Source organism: Salarias fasciatus, chromosome 16, assembly GCF_902148845.1.
Source record: "Salarias fasciatus chromosome 16, fSalaFa1.1, whole genome shotgun sequence".
Classification (NCBI taxonomy): Eukaryota; Metazoa; Chordata; class Actinopteri; order Blenniiformes; family Blenniidae; genus Salarias; species Salarias fasciatus.
This window is the reverse complement of record NC_043760.1, coordinates 31,692,686-31,719,962: the sequence shown is the minus strand read 5'-3', so window position 1 is coordinate 31,719,962 and position 27,277 is coordinate 31,692,686. Positions and strand designations below refer to the sequence as shown.

General features: G+C 41.9%; 1 protein-coding gene across 1 annotated transcript in view; it reads right to left on the bottom strand.

The window, feature by feature from the left end:
• Window positions 1-27,277, bottom strand: part of itgbl1 (integrin, beta-like 1) — a 43,110-nt gene that overhangs the window by 15,342 nt on the left and 491 nt on the right. Inside the window, exons 2-7 of the mRNA XM_030112169.1 lie at window positions 23,634-23,836; window positions 15,805-15,951; window positions 14,396-14,518; window positions 13,685-13,825; window positions 7,719-7,859; window positions 7,103-7,249 (exon numbers count right to left, since the gene is read on the bottom strand). Coding sequence (XP_029968029.1) covers window positions 7,103-7,249; window positions 7,719-7,859; window positions 13,685-13,825; window positions 14,396-14,518; window positions 15,805-15,951; window positions 23,634-23,836 — 902 coding nt within the window. The remainder of the gene's footprint in view (window positions 1-7,102; window positions 7,250-7,718; window positions 7,860-13,684; window positions 13,826-14,395; window positions 14,519-15,804; window positions 15,952-23,633; window positions 23,837-27,277) is intronic.

The window sequence follows — 27,277 nt, the reverse complement described above, 5'->3', positions numbered from 1 at the left end:
ATTTCAACTCCCATATTAAAAACATGGAAACAGCCAATTAAAGAGTGATTAAGTAAGTCCGACGACAAACGTCTGAACATCACCTACAAATCGAGATAAAGTCCTTCCTGAATTGATTGCCTAGTTGTTGTTTTTTAAACATTACATTTGGTTCTTGCTGTTAAAGGTTAGGATTCATTGTGTATAATACTGCTGAATGGTTATCAATAATGATCAATATCAGTTATGAAATAGCAGTTTGCTGTTATGCTACAGCCAACAACAGGCTAAGTTTTGATTAATCTGACCAAATATAATCAAACTTTTGGAATTGCAGTTGTAAATCACACTTCAGTGTTTGCAGAGAAAACAGGAAGAATAGCAGCAGGTTCGTCCAACGCTATTAGCGTACACAAACCAAAATCACTTGGTTTTTTTTTTGCATGTTTATGTATAATTTAAATGAATGACATAATGTCTCAAAGTCCTTGAAGACATCATGAGCTCCAGCTAAAATTCTGTGAAGTAAATTGTTTGGAAAGTTCTGGATATTTTCACGTGTGTCTTTCTTTTGCTACAATACTTCTTTCCCCTGCAGGATGTCTGTGATTATTAGTTAAGCGTGTTTATATAATCAAATATTAGCACATTTTAGCTTATTTTATTATGTTTGAAATGCTTAATGAGCCACATGGAAGGTTAAGCTGTCATTAGTGATTAGGTTCCACATCGACTGTTTGCATGTTCGGTAGAATAGGTATATTTAATTATCATGATTAATCATGCAGGTCATTTCAGGACAGAGAATTTTTTTTATCAGTAATAATACAAATTATTTATTTGTAACTGATCATTTTTCTATCTTGAATAAAGGAATACATTGTGCCAGTCTAAAACCGGAGTTAATCAGAGCCATTTCAATGAACGGCTGCAAAATTCATGAATCTGTGTGATTTGATGTAAAGATATGTGTGTAAGTTATTCTATTATTGAGCCCAGACCAGGGACAGCGGATCAGGTAGAGCTCTTTGATTGTCCGTGTGTGGCTCCACTGAGGGCAGCGAGAAGTTAAGAATCAGGATGAAGTTTTAGTAAATGATGCATATAATGCTTTGTGATTATTAAGATGGTGTGTGAACTCTACATTTATATTTGTTTACAGTGTTGGCTTGAAGAAGTGAGAATTGTCTGTTCATATTAAACGAAGGAAAACCGGAGATCGAATCAAAAGATGTAATTTCTACGCCAAATACAGAGTATTACAAAACCCTGTCTGATGCAGGGCAGAAAGAATAGCATTTTATTAACAAACGACTCACAGTTTGTGCCTTGGCAGCAGTGCTGGATTGTCACATGGAACCTCGGGAATATTAATTTCCTAACCTTGATCTCGGCGGTGTCACATTTTCCTCATTTTCAGTGAAGTGGTCTGAACGCATTGGGATCATGAATACCCATTGTCATGACGAAATGAATGCCAAAACTGTGCTGCAGCGCCTGATCTGCATAAACAGGACCGCAGCTGTGACACTCCTCTCACCATCGAGCTGTGAAAATAACACGCAGACAAAAGTGCAAAAAAAAGAAAGAAAGAAAACACGCTCATCTACATTTGTCCTTCTTCCATCTTTGTACCTGGAGACAAACAAAAGCTCTTTGACTCAACAATGCATTCAGGTTGCCACGCGGAACGTAAACGCACTCGTTCAAGGGTCACTGCTGCACTTCAGAAACTAAAGAGCGACCGTAACTAAACTTAGTGTGTCTAACAGAGGCGTCTCCTCCAACAGCACATGTTATTAACAGAATTATACATCCCATTGTCATTATTTCCAAAACTTCTTCTGTTTGGACTTGATCTTCTATAGTCTCATAAAATACTGTAAAGTGACTGATTTTATGGCAAAATAGTCTATTCAGTCCATATATTTAGCTATAAAGGGAGAGGATTGTGTCTCAAAGGTAAACACAGGCATTAATACCCATATGTTAAACATCTGGTTAAGCAAGGTAACGCCTCAGCGGTGGGATTCTGGAGCACTGTTCTGCAAAAGGCGTGCGCTATTAAATATTAACACACACATAGTTAATGTCTACTACAGGCCGGTTTTCACAGAGCACACACAGAAAGGAATCCCGGGAATCAGCAGAAAGATGTTGAAAGCAGGTGTTTCCTTGAGGAAATACCACAGTAGAAAGAATGTGCTATTCACAAGCGTCTTGTCTCCATCTCTCAGGAAGAAAGGCTCCGAAGCTGCTGTTTCAAATTTCAAGGCTTTTCCGCTCAGGCTGCCATCTGCACCCGCCGCATTCATCCATGCCTAAGTGATTTTCTACGTCTGTCTCCTTCACTCTCTCTCTCTTTCTCTCTCTCTCTCTCTTCCTCTCTGTCTCTCACCCTCTCGCCCAGCTTCCTGTCGACCTTTTTTCTTTTTCACTCGCACATTTTGCCACCGAAGCGATGCAACAAGCTCGCTCCTTTCAAAACGCTGAGATCTCCCAAACACTGAACCAAGCGGGCAGCAGCGTCTGGAAAAGACAGCTAATAGAAACACACATGCCACCAGAAACAGCGAGATACCATCCTGGTAAATCCCTTTTCCTCAGATCGTCTGAACAGCAGTGTTATTTACTAATTACAGGGGGAGAGCCAGACACAATGAACTTACATGAAATCCAGTGAAGGCTTTCAAGATAGAAAAAAATGTTTTCCTCAGCAAGTGATAGAAACTCTGCTCTTCCAATAACTGTCTCACTTTTATTCTAAGTCTTTATCGCAATTTTAGCTTTCAGGCACTTTTTTTTTTTTGTTAGGTGATAGAAATAGGCACTTTAAACTGTCACTTAATGGAATAAAAAACTATATGTAGTGTTTTGAAAGGGGAGAATTCATGAATCCCATTAATTGTTCGTTTGCACAGAGTAATTTAAAGTTCCATTTTGTTGCAGCATTTGGAGATAATTTAAAGGTACTGCTGGAGGAATTAAAGCTAATTAACTCTCCCAGCACAAGTTAATCTTTGCTGGTTCATTATGTAAGGGGGAAGGCAGCACCACGTGTCTGCAGCCCTGTTGTTGTGGCCGTAGTTTGAGGCTGTGAAAAATCAAAGCCTGACACAAAGCATAATGAATAGTTGATATATTAAAGAGCACCAAATGGTTCGGCTTTATGAGTGCATTTTCTGTCACTGTTGCGCCGCCGGCCAACGCAGGTGTGTACTTTTTTAATGTTGTTATCACCGTGGTTGCGGCTTTGCTAAATCTGGTTGTCGGCGTCTGATCTAATCAGCAGCTATCGGAGCCACGGCTGTGAGGGAGGAAGATCTGCGGCCGCGACAATAACATGAAAGATTTCACATATCCTGTATTTTCATTTGGCCAGTTGAAGAGCTGCGAAATCCCCACTGACTTCCCCCACAGTCAAATGAAACATGAAATCAATGCTTCACATTAACCCCTGACAAATCCTTAGAGCCCCGAGACCGAGCAGATTGTGTCCTTGCAGCATCGCCCACCAGCGGCTACATTATTAAGTTGAATCACTGAGACCAGCGGAATACAGGAGGCTTTACTGTACCTATTCCTGAAGCACGCAGACACTAACGGGCATCCCCCCGAAATCTACAACAGTGCTCAGGCCACAATGAACGGCGTAGAGGAGCTCGGAACAATGGCCTACATAGAGCTGTAAGGCTGATTGATTAGGGCTGCTGCACTGGTGGAGAATGTGGGTACAAGAGATCCCTCTGAAGACTCCTTTGACTTATTAACAAATGGCCGGAGCATACGCTTGAACAATGCAGGAAGTCAACGGGTGCATCGGAAGTGGATCATGTGACTATGGTGCATTGTGAACAGTCTTTCTTTTTCTTCCTGACAAAAACGTAGCAGCTCAGTGGTTTATTGGCTTCGAAATTTCATGTTCTCCCTGTGTTTACTCAGGGTTCCCCAGTTTCCCATACTGAAGGAAAACCAGTGGCAACGTTGACAAGCAGAGCACAACACAGCTGCTCTTTAATTTCTAATCTCACTCCTGGATATGGTTTGCCTCCTGGATGGGACCACACACACACACACACACACACACACACACACACACACACACACACACACACACACACACACTTTGAACATCTGCAACACTTAATGCGATGGTTAACAAAACAGCAACGGAGGGACAGATCGATCAATTCATCCATCCACCTTTCAAACCCGCTTCACGCTGAGTATGGCACAGGGGACCCACACACACACACACACACACACACACACACACACACACACACACACACAAGTATACAGTATAGACATGTGATAAGCTGGAATACCAGGACAAATCTTTTCCTGCACAAGAAGAACATGCAAACTCCATCCAGGAATTCTCCGCCACTGGCCAGCCGGTCTGAGGCGGAGCTAAACAGCAGGAATGAGCAACTCTGAACCACGAATCAAGGACTTCATATCAGATAATGATTTGTTACCGATGAACGAGTTGGAAATGCTGTATTGATGAAATATGAGGTAATTTATTATTAATGTGGATCACTCCCCATGAGCAGCTTCTGATTAACTCCGACGGAGTCTTGGAGCCACATTCATTGCTCTTCACTTAATCACTCGTGACTTTTTTGGGAGCCTCCAGTAAAATGGAGCGTTTCCAGTCGGGATTTATCAGAGATAAAGACTCTGGCTTTCCAAAGTTTTGAAAACATACCTGCTTTGAGGCAGTAATTCTCTCTTTTTGGCGAGCAGGGTGGAGGGATTTCTCCTCCAATGACTACAAATATCTGGCAGCTCGCCTTTCCTTTTCAGTCTTTTAAGTTCATCAACTTTCTCTCGTGGCTAAACGTATTATAAGGAGAGTTGTAGTGCAGCTTGACTGCAGATGGAAGGTTTTTTTTTTCTTCACTCAATAAATGGTGTGATTTTTACATCACGTAATTAGCTCCATTGTAATTCAAATGAATCTACATATTTGCTACATGTGGCCGGAGGCCACTGTGCTCACCGCCTGGAAAGATTAAGCAGCACAGCTTTGCAAAAAGTGGGTAATTTGTTTCTCTGTCTGTTGACGGAGGAGCTTTGGGTTATGTATATTTGTAGGAGCTTAGTGTAATCTTAATTAATGGTTCGCGCGCCGATGATGTAGGACTTGGCAAGTTAATGGTCTCACGGCATGTTTTACCTCTTCATGATCCCTTAATATCTTTTTTTATGCCTCCTTGCTGGTGAAAGCTAAAGGCCAGGGGTGCGATATGTTTGCCTTCTCTGTCCACTTAGTCCTCATTAGCAGAATTTCTCAGTGGCATCTTCAAGAAATTCTGTCTGCACGTATGCTAAAGTGTGAATTTTGCATGCTTGTTCCATCTCACTCAAGGATGAATTATTTGGTTCCGTGCACACATTAACAGATTGCAACAGACATCAGCTGTGAAACGGCTTCATGATGTTTGGCCAAATGTTTACAGCTCTTGCTATATTCAATGCAAACTTTCGGGACTTTTAATAAATAGTGTTTGTTTGAGCATATGGACTCAGTGCTCTGGGTTCTTGTAATAAGAATAATTAAAATAATGTCTCGCTCAATCACAGAAGAGAGAGTGTTAAAAAAAACTAATATGACAATAATTACAACACCCCGAATCTAATAGTAATATATGACCTTCAATCGACAAAATCACATATCTACTTAACTGCAGTTTATACAATGATCACCCATAATACTGTGATCTGCCTGATATTGCATGGGTCTCCCCTTTTTGCCCCACTAGATACAAGAAACTGTGATGTTCTAACATCTTTCTATCAAACAGCTTGAATTTCTGCAGCAGCTTGAGCCACAGTAGTACTTACTGGCTGTTTCAGACGCCTCAAACACCCCACAAAAGCAGCAATTGTGGAGATGATCTCACCTCATGGGTTCATCAGCACTAATTGGGTCTTGAATCATTGCATTATTTTCTCCTCAAAAGCTCTAAAATTTTGCTTAATTGGTACTAAAGTCATGTCATGGGGGCGACAGTAGCTCAGATGGTAGAGCGGGTCGTCTCTTAACTGGAAGGTTGGCGGTTCGATCCCCGCTCCCGCAGTCGTAAAACTGTCGTGTCCCTGGGCAAGACACTTCACCCACCTTGCCTAAGTATGAATGTAGTGTGAGAGTGAATGGTTGGTGGTGGTCGGAGGGGCCGATGGCGCAGATTAGCAGCCTCGCCTCCGTCAGTCTGCCCCAGAACAGCTGTGGCTACAAGAGTAGCTTACCACCACCCAGTATGGAGAGAATGAATAATGCAATGTAAAGCGTCTTTGAGTGTTCAGAAAATCGCTGTATAAAACCAATGCATTATTATTATTATTACCTCTTCATAAATATTACCTAACAAAGGTAGTTTCTCTGATCTTGACTGACCTCAAGATCAGATTATGAATCATGATAAGAGGACAAACACTTCGTGAATAGGAGTAGCAATGCATCATAGCTTGGATTGTATATTAGATTTCTAAACCTCATAAATATATAATGCTACAGATCCTTCAACTCACTATCATCCATCAACCGGCTCAAGGGTGCATGACTGCGACAAGTACAACCTGGACTTTTGTTTTGTTAGCACGAGTGTTGGCTCAGTATCTCCACCTAATAATACTATTTGGAGGCTCCGTGAGAACAAGGTTCCTCTGTCCAGAAGGGCTACTAATGAAGCATACAGAGCACTGTAATAAATCTCGACACATCGACCCGCAGTCTGTTCTACTGAGAGAGTTGGCGCAGCCACAGCTTACACTGTTGCGAGTGAAAAGTTCCCCTTAATCTATCTGAGGCGTCCACAGCATACACAACCACACATCACAACAGAATCGATGAGTGCACACCATATTGCTCCAGTGCAGACGCCCTTTCAGACTGATGCACAATAATGATGTGTGCGACACTGAGGACAAAAAGATGAGTGATTGCTGATTAGACTGGAGGTTCGCTCGAAAGACGTCCTCAGATCTGATTGCTGGGTCACGCTAATCGTTTCCGAGCCCCCTTAAGGATGGATAAAGAGACTGGGAATGGCTCGGAAGTGAGACCAGGGTATAGGTCTATGGCAGTAACCATGGCAACAGAAAGACCAGGTACCTCGTCCGAAGCAGGGCAGATTGGACGTTCCTCTGCACTTCTTTAAGCTGCTGTCCACAGACAGAGAGCAGGACAGCGGGTGTTCGCACTTTTTCCCCGACCATCCATCCTTGCAGTCGCATCTGCCGCAGTTGCACTGGCCGTGACCTGCAGGCAGGGTCAAGGAAGAGTTACGACAGGAAGTGAAACAAAGTGGCGGCTTCGGGCAAGCAAAAATACAAGTTGGGAAGCTAAAAAAGAAACTGAAAGGAGGAGTGTGAATAATTTTCTGGCAACAAAATTCCTACTGCAAAGAATGGCATCGGGTATATTTTGGTCATTAATTCTTTGTGGAATCTGTGAAAAGGTCATCCTCCAAACTCCACTTTATTTATTAACTTGTGTGGAAAGTTCAGTTTCATTGGAGTGAAGTTGCAACATAGCATTAGTAGTAAATACAAAAGTGTTGATTTTTGGCTCAATAAAAAAATCTCCAGACACTTTCTAATGATAATATATTGTTTTGTCAGTGGTTTATAAAAGAGTAGCTGTAGAGATTGAATAAATCCCATTCTGCCATCAATAGTCAGCCCACAATGTTTACGAATGGATTTATTTCTGAAAGCGTTTCTCTAACCTGAGCAGAAGTCATCTGTGTATCGGTCGTACGTGGCATGGCAGTTCCTCTCGTCGCACTCGCAGGTGTCACCGTGAATGTCTCCCCAGTCACCAGAGGGATCCACGTCGTAGCAGTTACACTCTCCACACACACAGGTACCTCACCAGCAGAGCACAGAAAACACACCGACTGTCAATTCATGCTTGCTTTTACTCCACTGGTGCATTTGAAAGAAATGAACAGCACAACATTTAAGACAAAATTAAATGCATATCATCCAGGGATTTTTTTTCATAGATATGGCAGAAGATTTGAGAATATATTTTTGTACTTGAGGATAAATGCTGGCTCCTTTCCTCCATCCATGTCTGTGTTTCTTCTCTTTCTCATTTGTTTTTGCATTTCAGCCAGGACATCAGCTGAGGAGCAGCCAGTGGAAATCCCATTTTCTCTTATCGGCAGTGACAGAGCTCGGGGAACCCCAGGGGATCCAGGCCAGCTGGCAGGCCTGTGGGCTATGGCTGGCACTTGTCTGGCCCCTGGCCTTAGATTCGCTCTCCCTCACTACCCCGAAGTCCTGGATTAATAGACCCATGCACTTTTATGTCTGCCACAAATGTCACAGCCGTGCTTCACCGGAGCAGATTAAAGCACCTTCACTGTTATTTTCAATAACTGATTCACAAAAACACAGAAAAATAGGCGTTATAAAGAAGGGAATTTCCAGAATATCTAGAATTCACACAATGAGGTGGAGTAGTGGTTAGCACAGCCGGTGATCCACAGTTCGACTCCAGTTTGGGATGAAATGTCGACTCCAAAAATCCCTGGATGAGTAAATGTTTCAGGGTGTCTGTTTTTCTGTGTTTTCCCTGTTATGTCCAGGATGTAACCTGCCTTCACCTGCGTTCAGGTGGGCTCGGCTCCATCACCCTGCAAGCCCGAGCTGGATAAAGCAGGTACAGAGGAAGAATCGCCATAAGCAACATCCATCTCTAACCAAAGGCCAGAACAACTTTGGCATCTCAAAGAGAAAAGGTTTTGATCAAGAAATCATAAATACAGTGTATGCATGAGTTTAGCCTCTGGCTTCATGTGTACCAGGCTCTGGATCATTACCTCCTCTGTGGAAGCCAGGTGAACCAAGAGAGACAGGCGGGTTAAGAGTCAGCAGGAATCAAAAAGAATAATCTATTTGATGCTGTCAGTCAAATCCTACGCTGCTTTTTTTTTTAAAGTGCAAGCAGGATATTAACATTGCTGTCAAACAAAGAAAAAAAGAGAAAGAAATGGTTTCATACAAAACCTCTCACCTCAGCACATCTTCACAGGATGATGAAATTAAAGCAACCTTATTTAATGTAATCATTTCCCTTTGTCTTTAATCACCAGGAATTATCTTCACAGAGCTTTAAAGCAGGATTAATTCTGGTTGAAATGGCTGCGTGTCACTGAGGGACAGGGACTGAGAATCGTTCCCATTATAATCACCACCTGTTTGTCTGACGTCTTAGATCGTGTTTAACACCTCAATGGGCCGGACTGGATCAATGTTCAAATGTGTTGGCGCATTTTAGCAATTTGGAAGAAGGGCACGGTGCAGCGTTTATACTATTTACCGCAAGTAAAACAACACTGACGACAGTGTTGTGCTTCATACTCAGGAAATATGCAGCCGCTCCATGCAGCTGCTTCTGTCATCATGAGTGAATCCAAGTATTGATTAATAACTAGCAAATTATCCTAACTGTGGATGTGAGTGTGTGGTTGTGGACTGGAGACCTGTGTGTGGAGTTCCCTCATTTACCTACAATCCACTGCTATCGGCTTCAGAAAATGCTCTCAGACTTGTGATATTTAGACAGGAGTTAGATGGCTTTGTTAAATGTTTAAACCGAAAGTAGGTTAAAATAAACCGTCGCCATTGATAAACTACCTTTAGCTGCAGACACATTTCAGAGTTTCCCAGTTGTCCTCCATGAAAAAGAGCAGGGAAATGTCCTCTCTCATGAGGCAGGTTGCTCCTTCACGTACACAGATTTTTTCACGCTGTGTCGGTTGTGCATTTAACCATAAACCGCAGCTCTGTGATAAGGCACCATCCATGTAACCTACCATTTCACCCTGCCACTTAGCCCACCCTCAGCCAGTCCACTGTAATTAATTTTCGAGAGGTTTACTCAAGTCCCGCTGGATCATTTTAGCCAGGTTGGCTAAGCTTTTTTCCCCTAACTCCCTGTTCGCCAAGCTCTGATGGCTTTCATGAGTATTTTTTCAATGCAACCTCTTCTCCCCTGGTTTCTCTTTCTGTATTTCTAGCCGTGATTTTTCCAGTCTTCACATCTACCCTCTCAGTTTCAAAGGTAAATGGTAAAGGTGACTCTATTTCATCTGTGACAGTCAAATGAAAAAAGACACTTTGACCCAGAGTTCCCTTGTTACACATGCTGGCCGATGAAATAACCTCAATCACCCAGTTTCACTTCTAAAATAATTTTTCATAGCCAGGAACAGACCTCACATCCCTTTTCAATCTTATTTTAAAATTGATATAAGCTGTAATTTGTCTGTGATAACTCAGCTTTGATTACATAGAGCACTAATAGTCTTTTTTGGGTCTTTTTTCTTATAGATGTCTCTGCTGTGCAATCCTATACGGACTGATAAAAACTGTAAAAATGATTTAAAGGCAATTTTCTCCTGAAGTAATTATTCATACATTAACCATTAGGGGTGGCAGACATACAAGTATCCAGGAAAAAAAAGAATGTATTTTTACAGCATACTTAAAGGTTCTCAATGACATAAATGAGGATTTGGGTAACTAGAAATTTTGTGCGACACTCTTCATGGAGACCTTCCACACTCTTGACCACCACATCCTGAAGCAACAGCTGCTCAATGTATGGATGCCCCCCTGGCTTGAAAACCTTTCTGGGAGATGTCAACGTGTTAAATACGATTATATTGTGTGATAAATCATACGTAACATGAGAGGACCATTTGTTACCAATGTTATGACTCAGGTCTTAATATTCCAAATGCACAGCTACATTTTTATGCTGATGATACTGTCATTTACCACCAATCTCTGGAATATCTGCAGGCTGCCTGTCACACTGTACAGCTGGTTGGTTTAAGACTTGAATGCTGGTTGTCTTGGAAAATTATGCTGTTTTCTAACATTAGGAATACAGAAGATTCTCTTCCCATCATTAAAAAGCTGCAGGACAGTCAGACTGAATTAGTGACACAATACAAGTTGATGTGGAATAATGCTTTGTTTTCAAAGTTCTCAGGAACACAGTGTGAAGGCCGCTCTGTTTTGTCTGAAGTCACTTGGAAACAGCGTCTGCTAGTCTCGTGAGATCTAGCTATATGAGATGGCGTGGCCGGAAGTCATGCCAGAGTCGGGTTGGATTCTCTCCGGAGCAACAGCCTTGCTCTCAATCAGCTGATTTGTGTGTGCTTCCTCTGCAATCCTCAATAAATCCTCCTTGTGCAGCGTCAACACCTTGACTCGTCATCTTTGGCTCTGATTCACCAAAAATTCCACAACACAAGTATTAAGGTATTTTAAACAATGAACGTTTAATTGTAGACCTCATGTTGAAACTGTAGTGAAGAAGTTTAAGCTCAAGCTAGGTTTCTATTTTAGAAATAAATCCTATTTTTCCTGTGCTGCTAGGAAAACATTGGTTGAGGCAGCATTCCTCCCATTGCTTGACTGATCTGCTGTAGATGCATGCCTCCTACCAGCACTTGCATTGCCTGGACACTGTGCACCACACGGGCTGCAAAGCTCGAATTCACCATTACAATATTATTATCTATATGCCAGAGTTCAGTGACCCTGCCTGGCCACATGCAGACTCACACACTGGTACAAAATGTATTTATAAATTCATCCTTGGCCTGCTCCCCGATTACCTTTGTGGGCATATTTTACTCAAAACCAGCAATTACTGTTTGTGCTCCAATGACATCCTTTTATTATCTCTCCCTAAGGTTCACACTGGACTTGGCAAACATGATTTCATGTTCTCTGCCCATGAAACCTGGAATAGCTTGCTGGCTGAACCACAGCTGCAAGAACTGATCCCCATTAGAAATTTTAAAAACGTGTAGAAAGGTATGGAGGCAGATTCTATAGGACTGCGCAACTGTTTTTCTCCCGAGCCAATTTATGTTTAGGCTTTCCATCGCACAATAACTGCTGTATATTTTATAGTGTATGTGTGTGTGTTACATGTAATTGTAACTTGCTGCTGCTGTCTCGACCAGGGCTTCTCTGAAAAGGAAATATTGCAGTCTCGCCTGGTTAAATAAAGGTTGAATAAATATTATTTGTGTTGACTTTAAAATACCCCTGTTATGTTGCATTAAATTGTTGCCCAGCAATCACATTGATTCGGTGGGAAATGTCTTACTTCTTCTGTTTACTTCTTCTGATAAATAAAAAGTAATATGAGATTCGACACATTCAACACAAAATGCAAATTTGATTATTTATACCCTGAATACCAAATTCAAAGATTTTCTAACTGTGTCAGCACATCACTCACATAGGGCAAACTACCAGTTGATTAGAGAATAAACTATATTTCTTCTTTATGTTTTATTTTTATATGTGGGTTTGAAAAAAAAAAACCGGGAAGCAAAACTCTGTAACATAAATATTAGGCTAATACAAAAAAATGAAGTGTCTTTTTATTGCATCTGTCCGCCTGGCAAGTGGACAGAGAATGACCTTAACCTGGTTTGTTATGTTTGCTTACTGTTTCCTAGCAACATAAATCTATTGAAATTGCCATTATGATCCATCTGAAACTGTGCGGCAGAGCGTGGAAAGGTCCTGCCTCTTCATCGAAGGCTTTCCGGTCTTTAACAGCTGATAATAAATGTCAACATAATGGTTAAAAAATGTCACACATGGATCTGCAACAACATTACGACAACCTGACGAATATTGTGCAGTCCGTCTCGATTAAAGCGTCGACTCCACCACACCTCTGAAGACGGGCCAGGACGCCAACGGCAGATCCTTTAGGTTGTGATGAATCAGACATTATCAGCAGATCACACAAATGGATTGCAAAACTGGAGACCTGGAGGCCAAGTCTACACCTTGAACTGGTTGTTGTGTTTCTCAAACCATTCCTGAGGGTGCATTATCCTGCCGAGAGAAGCCGCCGCCATCAAGGAATGCCATTTCCATGAATGGGTGTGCATGGTCTACCACACTGCTTTGGCAGGCGGTATCTATCAAAGTAACATTTATACACGTGGCAGATCACTGTCCTAAACATTGTACGTGCTCCACTGATTTGTCCTTTTCTCATAATATAAGAGTTCCCTTTGCCATCCACATGATTTATCAGCACGAGAAATGCCCACTTTGTGTGACGCTCACACGCCCACTGTTGGAGAGTCGTGGAAATGGGTCAGCCTGGGAACCCTGGCTCTTCTGCAACTACGCTGCGCTGAACAAAACAAGCTGTGATGGTTTATGCAGCGATACGAGCAGTATCAGTACAGTAGGTCATCTGCGGGACTGGAAGGTGGGCCAGCCTGTGCTACTCATGTGCATCAATGAGACTTGGCCGTCTATTAATCACTTGGTGGTTCAATGCTTTTCCTTTTTTCAGCCAGTTCTAATGGATATTAACGACTGTAGAACTGGGGAAACCTACAAGAGTTGCAAATTTATGGATGCTGGAACAGTCGTCCACCTTGCTAAATCACTTGCTTTCCCATTTATTATGTACTGAACTTCAACTCTGAGGACAAAATATTTACTTCGTGTAATAACATCCAACACCAAGAGAAGTACTGACTCCCTCTTTCAGTGGTCTTTATTTCTGTAGAGTACAACATTTCCGTTCTATATGGTCATTGCACACCACTTGTAGTGTGCTGTAGTAATTAAATCAAGCTGGAGGATCCAGTCACCAGGCGCTATATACTTAAGTGGGTAAACATACCTCTGTTGCTGCAGATTTTGCCATCTGGGGATGTGCACCTCCGCTTGCTTTCCCATGGGCTGATGTCGCACTGGAACTCACATTTGTCTCCATGCCAACCAGCAGCACAGTAACAGTTTCCACAGTAACACTGGCCATGGCCTGGAAGCAGGAACACATGCAACAGCTGCTGAGTGCACCTCTGATCCGACGAGAGACTGACAGACCACCACTCAGCCTCGCTCACCCTGTTCAGCTTTTTTCACTTGATTATATCCATATGCGTTCTTTGTGAATGACATTTCCATGTCCTCTTTTGGGAAAATATGATGTAACTTAGCTTTATCAAATCCATACATTGAAGTTGGTTGGAAATCTAGATTATGACTGCAAAAGACAAATTATGGTCGAATGCTCTTGATAGGTTATAAATTAAACTGAAACCAAACTGACATTTTTTATTATTTATTTGCTTTTTAATCAGCTTGTTAGGTCGATGAGATTATCATGAGTTTCATGTGATCTGACAGCAGGTAAGCAATTAGTAGTACCAGCCCTTCAATTGAATACAAAAATACTGTAATTGGTTGGACAGCTGCAGGCATAAGATATCAAGGAGAGCACTGCAGAACAAACACATTTGGACAGTCTGTGAACAATCATACACAGAATACAATTAATATTTCATTTTAGAGGAAAGTCAGAGAGTTATTGGGTGGCTGCAGGGCATACCTCCGCAAACCTCTCCTGTATCCTCATCCAGACACTCGCTGTCATCGCACTCGCAGAACCGTCCAGTCACCAAACCCCTGTTGTCCTGATTGTCACACATGCAGCTGCCGCAGTGGCAGGTTCCTGCAGAAAACACATCTGAGGTATAGTACGCATTTAATATATTACATCATATTTAATTGGACTGTGTGTTAATATGTACAGAGTGGTTGGATCCGGATGAGAAGATCTGTCCATGTTTTGATCTACTGCAGCATGTGATAAAGAAGCCAGAGGAAGACAAAGGCACTGTCTATGCCTTTAGCACCGACATGGCTAGACTGGTAGCTCATTTGTGTGTGTGTGTATGTGTGTGTGTGTGTGTGTGTGTGTGTGTGTGTGTGTGTGTACATGCGTGATATGGCAGCAGAAGGTGAGACAGCTACACGCTGTGAATACATTTGCATTTCTGCGCAATCAAACAGGCCACAAGAGCGCGCGCGCACACACACACACACACACACACACACACACACACACACACACACACCAATACAGGTTTATCCTTCATTTAGCTGCAGGCAGGCCGGTGGTGAGGTTAAACCCAGGTGGGTGAGGGACTGTCAGAGTGCAGAAAACAACTTTAACCCCGGCGTAACCTCACAGTGTGCGTCAGTGCTTGTGCTATTTCACAAATGTGTGGCCTGAAATTAAGGCAGAGTGGACATAACAGTATAACAGTATACTGTTTGAGTTTCAGATACAGAGTTGTTACTAAATGTATTGATAATTTAGCATTACACTCAAGTCAAAGAGTTGGCAACAAAAATTCCTGAGTGACCCCAAAACGTTACTAAATCAAGATGTCCAAATGAAGACGGGTTAAAATATGTACAGTTTTAGATCGCTTGATTTAATTTTCAGTGAAGCTGTGTTCGGGTGATGACCATTTTTTGGTTATTTTATTTAATAGGTTTCATGAAAATGTGTATTTCTATTGTACTTGAAAGAGCTTGTATTTAATTTAAAATTATAATTCGTCACATAAATTTGTCTATTTCATATATTTCTATTTCTATTCTTTTCTGGGGCTGTGATGGGTTTGTCTGCAGTCGTGTGACTGTCTGTCTTTGATGGATTGGTCACAAGTGACAGTACCCCAGGCGAAAGTCTCTCTGCAAGCAAAATATGAGATTATTTTAATAAGCTGAAGTCAAAAGTAAAGGTGACAAACAGCATGAAGCCCAGAGTAATGGAGTAAAACAGCCTGCGGTTTTCTTCCTTCAGAATTTTACTGAAATAAAAGTGAAAAGCTTTTTGCTTTGAAACCACTCCCCCAATTGAATTCCTCCAGAAGGCTATTGAAGTCAGTGTAGGAGTTTTATTTGTGACAGTGTGCAGGAGCATGTGTGTTTGAGCTGCGGCCGTACCCCTGTTGGAGCAGACCACCCCCTGCGGGTTCCTGCACAGCTCCTTGCTCTTCTTGGTGGGCAGGCTGCAGTCCTCCTGGAACTGGCAGGCGTCTCCGTACCAGCCTTCATCGCACTCACACATCCCACAGTCGCAGTAGCCACGATCTGAAAGGAAACACAACACACCACACTCTGTTTGTCGGTGTTAAAAAGCTTTCCCATCACCCTGTAAACAGAAGCACACACTCTGCAAGTGCTATCCTCAATAGGTAGAGGTGCTCTACCAACACAGCAAGAGAATCCGGATAAGCCATGAAATTATAAACATTCTGCAAATAAACAGAATCTTGTGGTGCGTAACTATTTTAATGGATGTGAAATGTACTGTGGTTCCCTCGAGATTTGCACATTTCTTCACAGTAAGCAGCGAACAGCCTCTTATATATTTTTTCTAACTTCGTAATAAATACTAAAACACTGGAGGACTGCACACCAACTTCCTGGATCAATCACTCAGGGAAAACATTACTGTCTGTCATATTCAGAGGACCATAAAAGGCAGTTCAGTGTCACCATCTCTCATCATTCTGATGTTCATGGCGAACAAGCCCACAACCACAAAAACCATATGATGCAAATGAAAGCTGTTGACAAGTTATTATGAATGTTGCTCTCATTGCAGTTAGCAGTGAGGGGCCTTGCATGTCACGCTCAATCATCCTCCTGACTCGTTCATCATGTAAATGCGGTGTCCTTTTCAAGGGCCATCCATCAGTCATTAACAACGCGCGGGCCCCCCTGTCTCTCCTCATTATCGATACGTCTCGGGGGACTTTTGGAGACAGGTTCAAGGAAAACAAGAATGTGGAAAATGCACTTGAAAGATGGCTGCACCCAAAGAGAGTAAATGGTCATGAATACATCTCAGTGGGTTTTGTGTTTGTTGCAATGTAAACTTTTAAAAGTGACAGACCCTTCGCTATTTATCCTAAACAAGCTAAAAGATAAGCTAAACGTTCTCAACTTTGTGTTTCAGTCTGACCTGCTGTGAAACAAATTAGGATTTTAAGCATATAATTTTCAATTAAATACATATTGTTTTGTCAATTTCTGAAATTGCATTAATTTTTTTTTTTCAGTATGATTATTTATTATTCTCAGTTGAAATGCCTGCAGACTCTGCTTGTGGACATGTCCTTCTGCATTAATGTTGAAAGTGCTGAGAAAAAAAAAAAACATTGCAGGACTAAATTAGATTAGACACACTCCATCCTAATTCCGCAGAATATTACCAAGTCAGCGCCACCCACTAGCCTCCATTAATCTCTGCTTGACAATCACTGTGACACATAAAACGGCCCTCTCTGTCTGCCGGGGCCAAATCTTCCGTGGGCGGGAAGGTGCCTGTCTGTCCACGGTTTATCTTCTTCTGTGGTGCTTCCTGAGCACTAATTCTCTGAGGGTGTTGGGGTCCTTCCTACGCTCCGTCGACGGACACATGCGCCCAGCCAATCGGGTCCCGGTCGGAGCTCGGATACAGCCAATGGCGCGAGGACAAAGGTCTGCTTTTGTGCCGGCATCAATGGCAGTAATAACAGGTGATGTAGTGCTACGGTGATTAAGCGCTGATGAGAAGAGGTTGGTGACTCATGCAGGAAGCTAATTCCAGGTTTATGAGTGTTTCGTGCTTAATCATAAACAAAGTGTTTTAGTAGAAGAGAGATAAAGAAGAAAGTGCTTATTTATGCAACATTATAATTGTGAGTCGCTAAATGTATGTACTGAAACGTTATCACTTTCCGAGCGAGGAGAACACTTTCATCACTTAGAGACAATTTTAGGGCTATTCTGGGATCTCTGCAGTTTCAAGTGCAAACAAATTGTAATGTAAGACATAAATTATATAGCTGCTGCAATTCAGAAACTCTCTGAGACTGTCTCCGAGCTCATTTATTACTCGCACTTGATTCTTCCTGTCTAAATGACATTTCCTCATTTCTTTTCCTATGCTTAGATTGGGTTCTCCCTAACATGATACTCATTTCACCGAGTAATTATTCCTGCTTGCGTCTCTCTCCCTGTGGGTTGTGGAGCATGAAACGACGGCGCATCAGCCGGTGTTCTGTGGAGAAGATCGAGGAGGCCTGCGTCAGGTAATAACTCATTTTCTGTCTGTGCTGTCCTCATAACAACAGCCTCCTGCTTTTATCCTTCCAGTTTTTTGTTTTTTAATCTTTTATTTTTTTTACAATACTCAACTGAGGAATTCATTGCAAACACTGGTAACTCTGAAGATTTTTAAAGTCACTTCAGGCAAGATCACAGTAATACAGAAATACTTGCTCCGACGGGATGCAGTCTTGGGAGCCATAATGGGTCCCAATCAAAATTGCCTTGTACTTGTAGCCTTCGATGGACTTGAGTGACTTTTTTTCTCCTCGCAGCCCACGCTGGAATCATTAGGTGACTCACCACGCAGGCACACTGCCCAGCGAAGCTCAGAATATCTAAGCAAGAGTGCATCAAAATATGCACTCGAAAAAAATATACGGAGATGAACACTTTAATGGGCTGTAATAGCTCAAGGACTGCATTCCGCTGTGACTTCCTGTTTGCTGTTATTTCTTCTCTCATGCAGTGAACCTGTTAACAACTTTGAACATAGCACCAGTAATAAGTGGCGCCGCTGTGATTAGTTTAAATAATGTGTTTGTAATGTGTCTACACTGGAGGCAACATCATAGGTTTATGTAATAGTGAGAGGAAGTGCATCTGGAGGAGTGTGATTTGAAACAGCAGTGGGCAAACTGACTTCATATGTGGCTCTGACACAAAGCCCCCCCTGGGTGGGATCTTCTCTGGCTCTGACAGAGGGCACATGGGCTCAGGGCAAAGCCCAGGGAAGAAGAGAGGCTCTAAAAAATCACAGCCGGAGAGGCAGGGGGAGGGAGAGGACGAGGTAGAGAGGCTAAAATGTGTTCTGACAGAAACCCAAACAGCTATCCATCGGGGGAAACCCGCTTTCGCTCTCATGCCTGCGCCTCTCCATTTCAACCGGTCCTTTGAGATAGGCTGAGAAGGACATGCATATGATAAAGTCTGCCAGGAAATCGCAAAGTTACAGATTGTTCTGAATTGCAGATGTACTTGGCTCGCTGCCTCAGTCCACATCAGTGCCTGCAGAGGATGGCGGCTTTTTTCCTACAGAAGCACAGAAAACATTTGACCCCTGCTTTAATAAACAGTTTTTGTGCCATTACAGTTAGAGTTGTTGTATCAAGAGGTTTTGATGAAGCCACATTTGGATAATTGAAAGAGTGAATTTAATGGGCTTTTATGAAGAGGTGCCAGCTTGATAAAGTGGTCTGAAGTTTTAAAATCCCAGACTGTAAGAGCCTGATAGGGAGGAAAAACTGTGCTAGGTTAAATATTTAAACTCAACACGAAACCAAAGATATTTTAATTTCGACCTTGAAACAATAGCAGTGGTTCCTTGGACCAGCCTCAGGCTGCTTCTTATTAAAGCTGCAGACACCCACTCCAATCATATTTTCTAAACTACAGTGAAACTAAACACTGGTGGTCGCACCTATTCTCCCCAACACACGAAGAGAGAAGCTTTCAAAATGGAAGCAATAGGCAGCTTCTCGGGTCTGGTTTAGATTCAAGATCGTATCTTATTTTGTGATTTATGATGCTATTTCTAATTCTGTGATGCCAGGCTGGCACCACTGCTCTGAAGCAATGGGAAACATGCAAAAGCTGATGATCAAGTAGAAAAAACTGAATCTGAAATCTGATCTAACTAATTAACAGAAATAAACATTTGGCGTATTTGGAGATAGCGGTAATTAGAGGTGAAAACAGCACTTCGTTCTGCGAAATGTGTCTTGTGTCGGTGCAAGGAAGTTAGACAAGTAGAACTATATCTTTGCTGAATTATCTGCATTAGTAATTTGAAATATCTATCTTTAAAGTTGCTTCAGCCTGTGCAGGGTCGCAGAGCGCTGAAGTCAGTCCCAGCTAACTGTGGGCGAGGGCAGGACACACCCTGGACAGGTCGCCAGTACAGCACAGACCACATGAACACATTCACACCCAGGGGTAATTTATGGTCACCAATCAACCTCGCATGCATGTTTTTTTAACATTTTTAAAGAAAAACAACATTACCGAATGGAAAATAATACGGAAATTTAAACTTTTCTTCAGTTAATCCATAAAAGTTTGATGTTTGATAAACTTATCTACAAAAAGTTGTTTTCTGCAAACTGAAACTCTAACCCCAGAGTGACTGGTTCCTGCTGGTTCTTCTGTAAGAGAGACTGAAGTCTGACCAGGTCACTCGTGTTTCTACAACGGCCAGCCAGCCGATGAATAAAAGTGAATGAATAATGGCTAATATTGTATGTTTTCACTTTCGTCTGGGCAGCTGTGGACTTCACATTGTGGATAAAGAAAAGCTGTGTTGCACCAACGTTCCTCGGGTGTCAGTTTTCCATCATGTCTCCGGGCTGTTTTAAAAGCAAATCTCCTTGTGCACATGTGTGCACCAAACTGAAACCAGGCCTTGTGGAAATAATACATTGTGTACTTCAAATCAATTCAAATCCAGGACCCATGGTACTCTGCCTCCGTCAAACATCTGACACACAACTTGCATCCATTCAATGTTCTACTCATCAGATTGTGTCAACCAAAGTATATTTTTCTTTAAATAGATCAACCCTATCAATCACAGGAAACAGAGAAACCGACAGCCACGCTCACTCCATTTCGATTCACCAGTCAGTCTCAGAAGCATGAGTTCAAACTGAGAAACCGGATGGACTCTGAGAAAACCCACACATGCACAGGGAGAACATGCAGTTCTACCCAGACTCTAAGCAGGTAAACTATGACCAACTCCTTATCCATCTGTGTGGTCTTTTTTCTGAGCGAATGATGTTTAAATAGCTTAACGTTCACACAACATTTGAAACAACTGCGTAATGAATAAAGTGATGGAGAGAAAGAGACTCGGCCACAGAGCTGAGAGCAGAACGTTTCCACATGAGGAATCACGAGCACAGAGGGGGAAAGTGGAACAGTGGAAACTTTGCCACGTTGACCTCCATCTTCAACAACAACAGAGTGATCCAGGCATTCCAAAATACCCACAAATGTTTGATTTTAATGCTACTTCAAACAATTAAAGCAAAGTTAATTGAAGAGCTGGACGGCTCGTGTGGTTTTTTTTTTTTTGTGTGTACTTAAGCTTGATTTGAAAAAGGGAAAAGAGAGACAGAACAGGAAGATTTAAACACAGTCAAAAACAAACAGAGGAGTGAAATGACGGAGCGCTTTTGCACAGTTGGTGAACAGATGTTAGCTCAGGTCAGCGGCCCATTGCTCCGCTGCTATAAAATGTGATGGGATGTGTGTGGGAAGAAAAACACATGACAGCATCAGAGCTTTATGGGAATTCTACAAAATCTGCACTTATTCAACGAAGATCCAATGTGGTGGGCTAGTTTTTTCTCAGTTCTTTAAAGTAACTGTTGTGACAGGATGCATGAAGTTTAGAGTCCCATCACAGAAATACCAGGGTTTTTTTTCTGATAATGAGTTAAAGTAAATCTGCCCAATCATGCCAAGAATCCAATCTTATGGTCACAGCTACAATTGTGAGGAGAAAAACAGAATACAAAAGTTATATTTTATAACATTTTGCCATACTCATGACTGCAGAAAACAGTATTTCAGTATAAACTCCTCATTCACTTCCTCAGCAAAGGTCTCTGAGCAGTTCAAGATAAAAGGTCTGTGTGTTCAGTAGCCTTGTGTGTACACTGACTGTATCCATAGAAAATTAAGGCAACACAAAGCCAGAAAACCATGGAAACATAATCCCAAAGGAACAGGGATCTCATTTCTAACATCCGCTGTGGCAGTGTTACCTTATTACATAACCCTACGAAGAAAGAGAACATGGAATTATTTTACCTGGGTTCCCTTCACCTCCGTCCTAATATTCCAAACATCCCTACATTTCGAAACTGTAATTAAACCCCCAGCTTGTTACTTCTGCTGGTTTTATTTCTGGTTTTTTTTTTTTTTTGAGGATCAGATTTAGACTGTGCTGGTTCAAATCCAGAATAAAAGAAGACCCCAATGCCAGGAAAGCTAGTGTTTTTGGAAAAGAAAAACACGCACTTTTATCCGTAAGGAGAAAAATCTATGGGATCTTATCAGCGGGCAGTTGTGAGAGACAGAGATAAGAGTGCCACAGGGAGAGAAATTGGCAGCTGATCTCACACAACACACCATGCATGTGAGATGGGCCACTGAGAGGAGGGTTTGCCCCTCGATATACTAACAGTGTAATTGCTATGCTCCATATTGACATATGGTTATGCAAGTATTTAGCTAATTTAGCATTTTTTTTGCACGTGTGCTACACTCTGGAAATTAGCCTGATCTTGTGTGTGTGTGTGTGTGTGTGTGTGTGTGAGTGAAAACTCCCCCTTCTGATGCATCCAGGTTCCACTGGCAGTCTGTGTGCGAGTGAGTGAAACCCTATTATCAGGCTGAAGCAGGGCTTTGCTCCAGACTGCTGAGCCATAATGAGCTCCTCACAGCCGCCAACTTGTCTACCCAAATAAATCATGCCACCCTTCACGTGCATGTATCCACACAAACACAGCGGCACACATATCTCCATTAAGCCCCGTTCGGGATGCACACATATCTCCATTAAACGGTGACACCTATGACCACAGAGGACCACAAAGGACACTCAACAAGAAGATGTGATTGTTTATTCGCTCTTTTTTTTTTGTTCTCTGCCGTCTTATAGAGCAGGAGGCTTTACCGGTAACTTCCTACATATATCCCCCGATGAAGCATTTTATGTAAATTTATGTTTTTCAGCTTTTTTTCTAGTTAAGGATGAATATTTTTGCAAAAACAAGGTAGCCTAATATAACGCACACAAAAAAGCTCTAAAAATGACGTATATAAAGGGAAAAAAAAGATGTTAGTGACATTGACCCAAACAGTAGCAAGAGAGAATTGAAAGTTCTTTGACTTTTTCTCCTGTAAACTGAATCTGAAGTGGTTTTTGTTGGAGCTTGTAAAATCATGGTAAGTTCAAAGCAGCACCTTCCAACAAAAGCCCGTGCCATGGTAATGTTTTTGAATCACGACGCTGCCTGTTAATAATAAAAACAAAACCTTTGAAGTGCTGTGAAGCAACGCGAGCTCTCGAACACACAATGAGAAACCCTTCTGAGTCTGCTGTATAAAGAAACACAGCTTAAACCCAGACACTCCACAATCAGCCCAACTCTGCAAGACATAAAGCAGATGCACTGATCAGCTGATATTCTACCACAGAGAAGCAAAACCACATGAAAACAGTCTTTGTATATGAATTCTCAGTTCCAGCAAACAATATTCAAGTACAGTCTGAGAAATGCCCCTCAAGCTAATGTGAATTGACTAATGTAGACAGTTTGGCTCAAATTAGACTCTATTAGTCTTCCTCACAAAATGTCCAGTGGCGGGTATACATCGGTCCAAACTCCTCCGGTAACCTTTTGCATATAAATGTTTCCATCCTTCCAGACGTTAGCTGAAGCAGGAGCTAAAGCTCAGCTGGAGAGTCAATTTGCCCGGCTCCTCTGATGTAGTGAGACCTGCTGCATCACTTACCAACCCATCACTAACAGCCGTTCTCAAGCAGTAAAATATGTGCGGCCACAACCCGGTGAAGAACTTATGAGTCATGTGTAACTGACAAAAAAAGGAGTCCGTGTTGAAACACGTGGTGCCCGACACATATGACAGACAGACGGGGTACCAACCATTGCACGTTTTCCCGCTGTACGTGCCACAGACCCAGTCGTGGCACTCACAGCGCGGGCCGTAGAACTTTCCGGGATCTGTGGCCTGGCAGACGCAGACGCCGCAGTCACATTTGCCCCTCCCACTGCAGATCTTGCCATCGGGTGTCCTACAGCGGCGCAGGGACGACTCTGTGGACAGCCTGCACGCGCCACCCACCTGGCTGGGAAGAGGGAGGAAGGTCAGTTGTTGTGCTGCTTTGGAAGCTTCCGGGGTCAGAGGTTAAGTTTGCCGCCACCTGTGTCTATGTGAAATACCAAACACGACGTTGGAGCGAAAATACCTTTGCTGGGATCCAACAGCCAAGGTTAAGTTCAAACATTAAAAAAAAAGTGTTTTCAGAGGGTTCACACTCAATGTGAAGTGTTTGTATTATTACCACATTCAGTACAGCCATTTATTGAGTTGCCTTTTAGAATTTAAAGCCTGAAATAACAAGACACATTTGTTTCTTCGTGATTTAATTTCATTTTCTGTTGTTCATCACTTTTATTTTCACAAATTTGACAAAGAAAGTTTTTTTTTCTGTTTATTTTCTGAGGTTTTGAGGGTTTTTCAATGGAATGTTGAGGAGAACAAGACAGCCGTCGATAGAGAGTACATGCTGCTCATCTTCTTGAGTACATTTCATGGCTTTTGGGAACATATGTTGTGAATACTTTGTGATTTATGTTACAGACACAGATCCATAACATGGATGTTTCATGGGAATAAGATCGTCACAGCATTAATAATACAAAAAGAGCACACAAGCACATATAAACAGATGTTATTTTAATGCCTCTCGGGAGTCTTGCATTGATTTATTTCTATTCACTGCATCTGTAAAGTCAGCCAAATCTGCAACCTTAATCCTGACCTGATCCATAATGTAATCCTAACAATGCTATGACTTTAAGACATGCCTTCACCTGTAACCATATTTTCCAAATCCCATGATCACCTGCACTTTATGTCCTCATAATGTGAGTGTGCCAACAGATTTCGATCCCAACAGGAATATTAGATAACTGCATACACACACAGTTAAAAAAAAAAAATCAAACAAATCAATTTGCACAGAAACCAGTTCACCTTTCCCCGAGCACACTCTGGCAGCTGCACTTCATTTTTCCTCCATAGGGTCTCCCAGTGAGATTTGTTGCACTTGGATGCCGTCTGACATTCTTCTTCTCTTCCTACACTCTCTTGATATTGGCCAGCTGTCCAGTTTGGGAAACTCATAGACATTTCAAACAATCAGCAGCTCAAGTGTTCCTGACACTCCCGTTAAAATTAAAAGCAGAATGGGCGTGCTCCGTGTGTCACGGAGAGGTTACACAAAGTTCTGTTTCACACAGTAATGGCTGCTCCATAACCATCCTGGCACTCATGACACTCACACTGTTCTTTCATTGGGACATTCAGATGATCTGTTCTCTGATCTGTACTGGAGTTACTACACCTGCTCTTCTACTATCATGACTTTGTTTCCGACAACCTTGCAAATCAAATATAAAGACTGTAATGTGGTATTTTTTTGATGATGTTTCACTCAGAAATGTTTTTAAGTACTGAGGGTGAAAAGGTTTGGTCTCAGGGGTCTGCCGTCTGCATATTGCTGTGTGCATATCAGCTTACCAGTAAATCATTCTTGCAAGTCCCAAAGTTCTCTTAAATTATCCTGTTTGGCCCATTTAAGAGATTCCTGGGTTCATGGCTCTGACCCTGCAGTTTGGGCTCTCTGTTTGTTAAACTAATCTCTCCGGTTCCAGTCTGTGGCCTGTCCTATTGGATGATGTTTCTCATTGAGAACAGCAATGTTTGGATTTATCAGTTGGAAAATGAGCCCAAACGCAGGAATCTGTGCTTACATGCTGTGGAAATCACTACTTTTGCCAGTTGTGAAGGGAAAAATCATGCACATGCACAAACAACAGGGCTGTGAAACCTTGACTTCAACTTCTAGTGAGATTTGAGTTGCATGAATACATCTGGAGCAGAGTCCACTGCGTGTGTTCAAAGGATGCTGGGTTATTATTTAAGAAAAAAGTAAAAATAAATCTAAAGTATGTATGTGAGTTACATTAGAAAACAAGAGATGATGATTGGATGTAGAAGGAAAAAAAATTGAGAAACAAACTAGTATTTCCCAGCATGCCTTCTTGCGTAGACTTTTGAGAAGAAATTTTAGAGAAACAGTTTTAAATGCAGTTGAAGTTAAGATCGAACCATTGCTGTTATGATTGTGACAGTTGTATGCCACGAATATTGAACAGCTGTTTCAGGATTCTCAATAGTTGACTCATCATTCACTACTATAAGGGATGGCACAACTGTAACTTTTCCTGAGAAACGGCACAGAGTTTAAAGTGACATGCATGAATCTCACACTCAGTGCATTTAATACTGCAAACAAACAGCGCATAAATCGAAGTAAATAACCAAAACAGACACAAGGCCACAATATTAGCCTCGCTAACACATTAGCCTTGCTCTACGCTGCTCCACTTCTGTTCTATCAGCGTGATGGAGGACATAATTGGAGGGGCAATGTGTGATGATAAGCAAAAGTGCTCGACTGCAAGCAAAATTTATATCCTAACACTGACACGCACTTATGTTCTTTCACAACATGATATAAACAAAACAAAGCTGTCAACAATCTCCGCTCCGAAACCGCAAAGCTAGCAAATACATTTTAACACCACAGAATATGACTGGAATGCACATGGAGAACAGACTGGATCTAACCTGGCACTGGACAATGACTGACGTTTATTCTATTTTTATTTATTTATTTTTTTTAACAGTGGGTCGGTGGGTCAAAATGCCATTCCTAAGCCATAAAGTAGAAAATGTGGTTTTAAAATTGCTTACAGTCACGTTTACATAATGCATCTATACTCACAGATAACTGAGCCAGCAAAGCAGATCCTCATTACTCAGTGTTTCACACCTTACATTGTTCACACGCCAAATTGTTATGATGACATAACTCGCAAACAAACAAGGTAGCAATTATTCAAATAATGGTAAAAGTGAGGAAACACAGTAATCACAGGGCTCTCTGGGGGTTTCGCCTTTCTGAAACCACGTGTGGGCTTGCCGCTGCAGCTTAATGAACATGCACTGTACAGGAAGACATTCACAACGTATTTGTGAATCACAGGCATGGTGCACCTGCTTGAAGCAAACACCCTATCTGCACCTGAGGTAAGTCTCAATCCTTTGCCAATATTTACACTTTAGCATAAAGCTGCAACACAGGTGAAGGCCGAGGTAAACATAAATTAATTTGATATTTTTATCTGTTTTCCATCTTCACAATGATTCCAGCTAAGTGTAGAAACGTTTGTTAGGGCCTTACCTTACATGATACATAAAGTTTTCAATTGCAGCAAAATGTTTTGCATGAATCTCAATTTGCATGTTTCCCTTTAATTACTTTGTTGTGGATAATCTCTTTGAAAAAACACTGAATCTGTACTTATTGCTTCAGCCAAAATGTCACTGATGCATCTTTTTTTTGTTGTTGTTGCAATAAACCCACATTACTGAAAGTCTTGTCTTTTTTTGCAACAATGGAATACACAGAAATGAAAAAGCTTGCATGCGCTGAGAA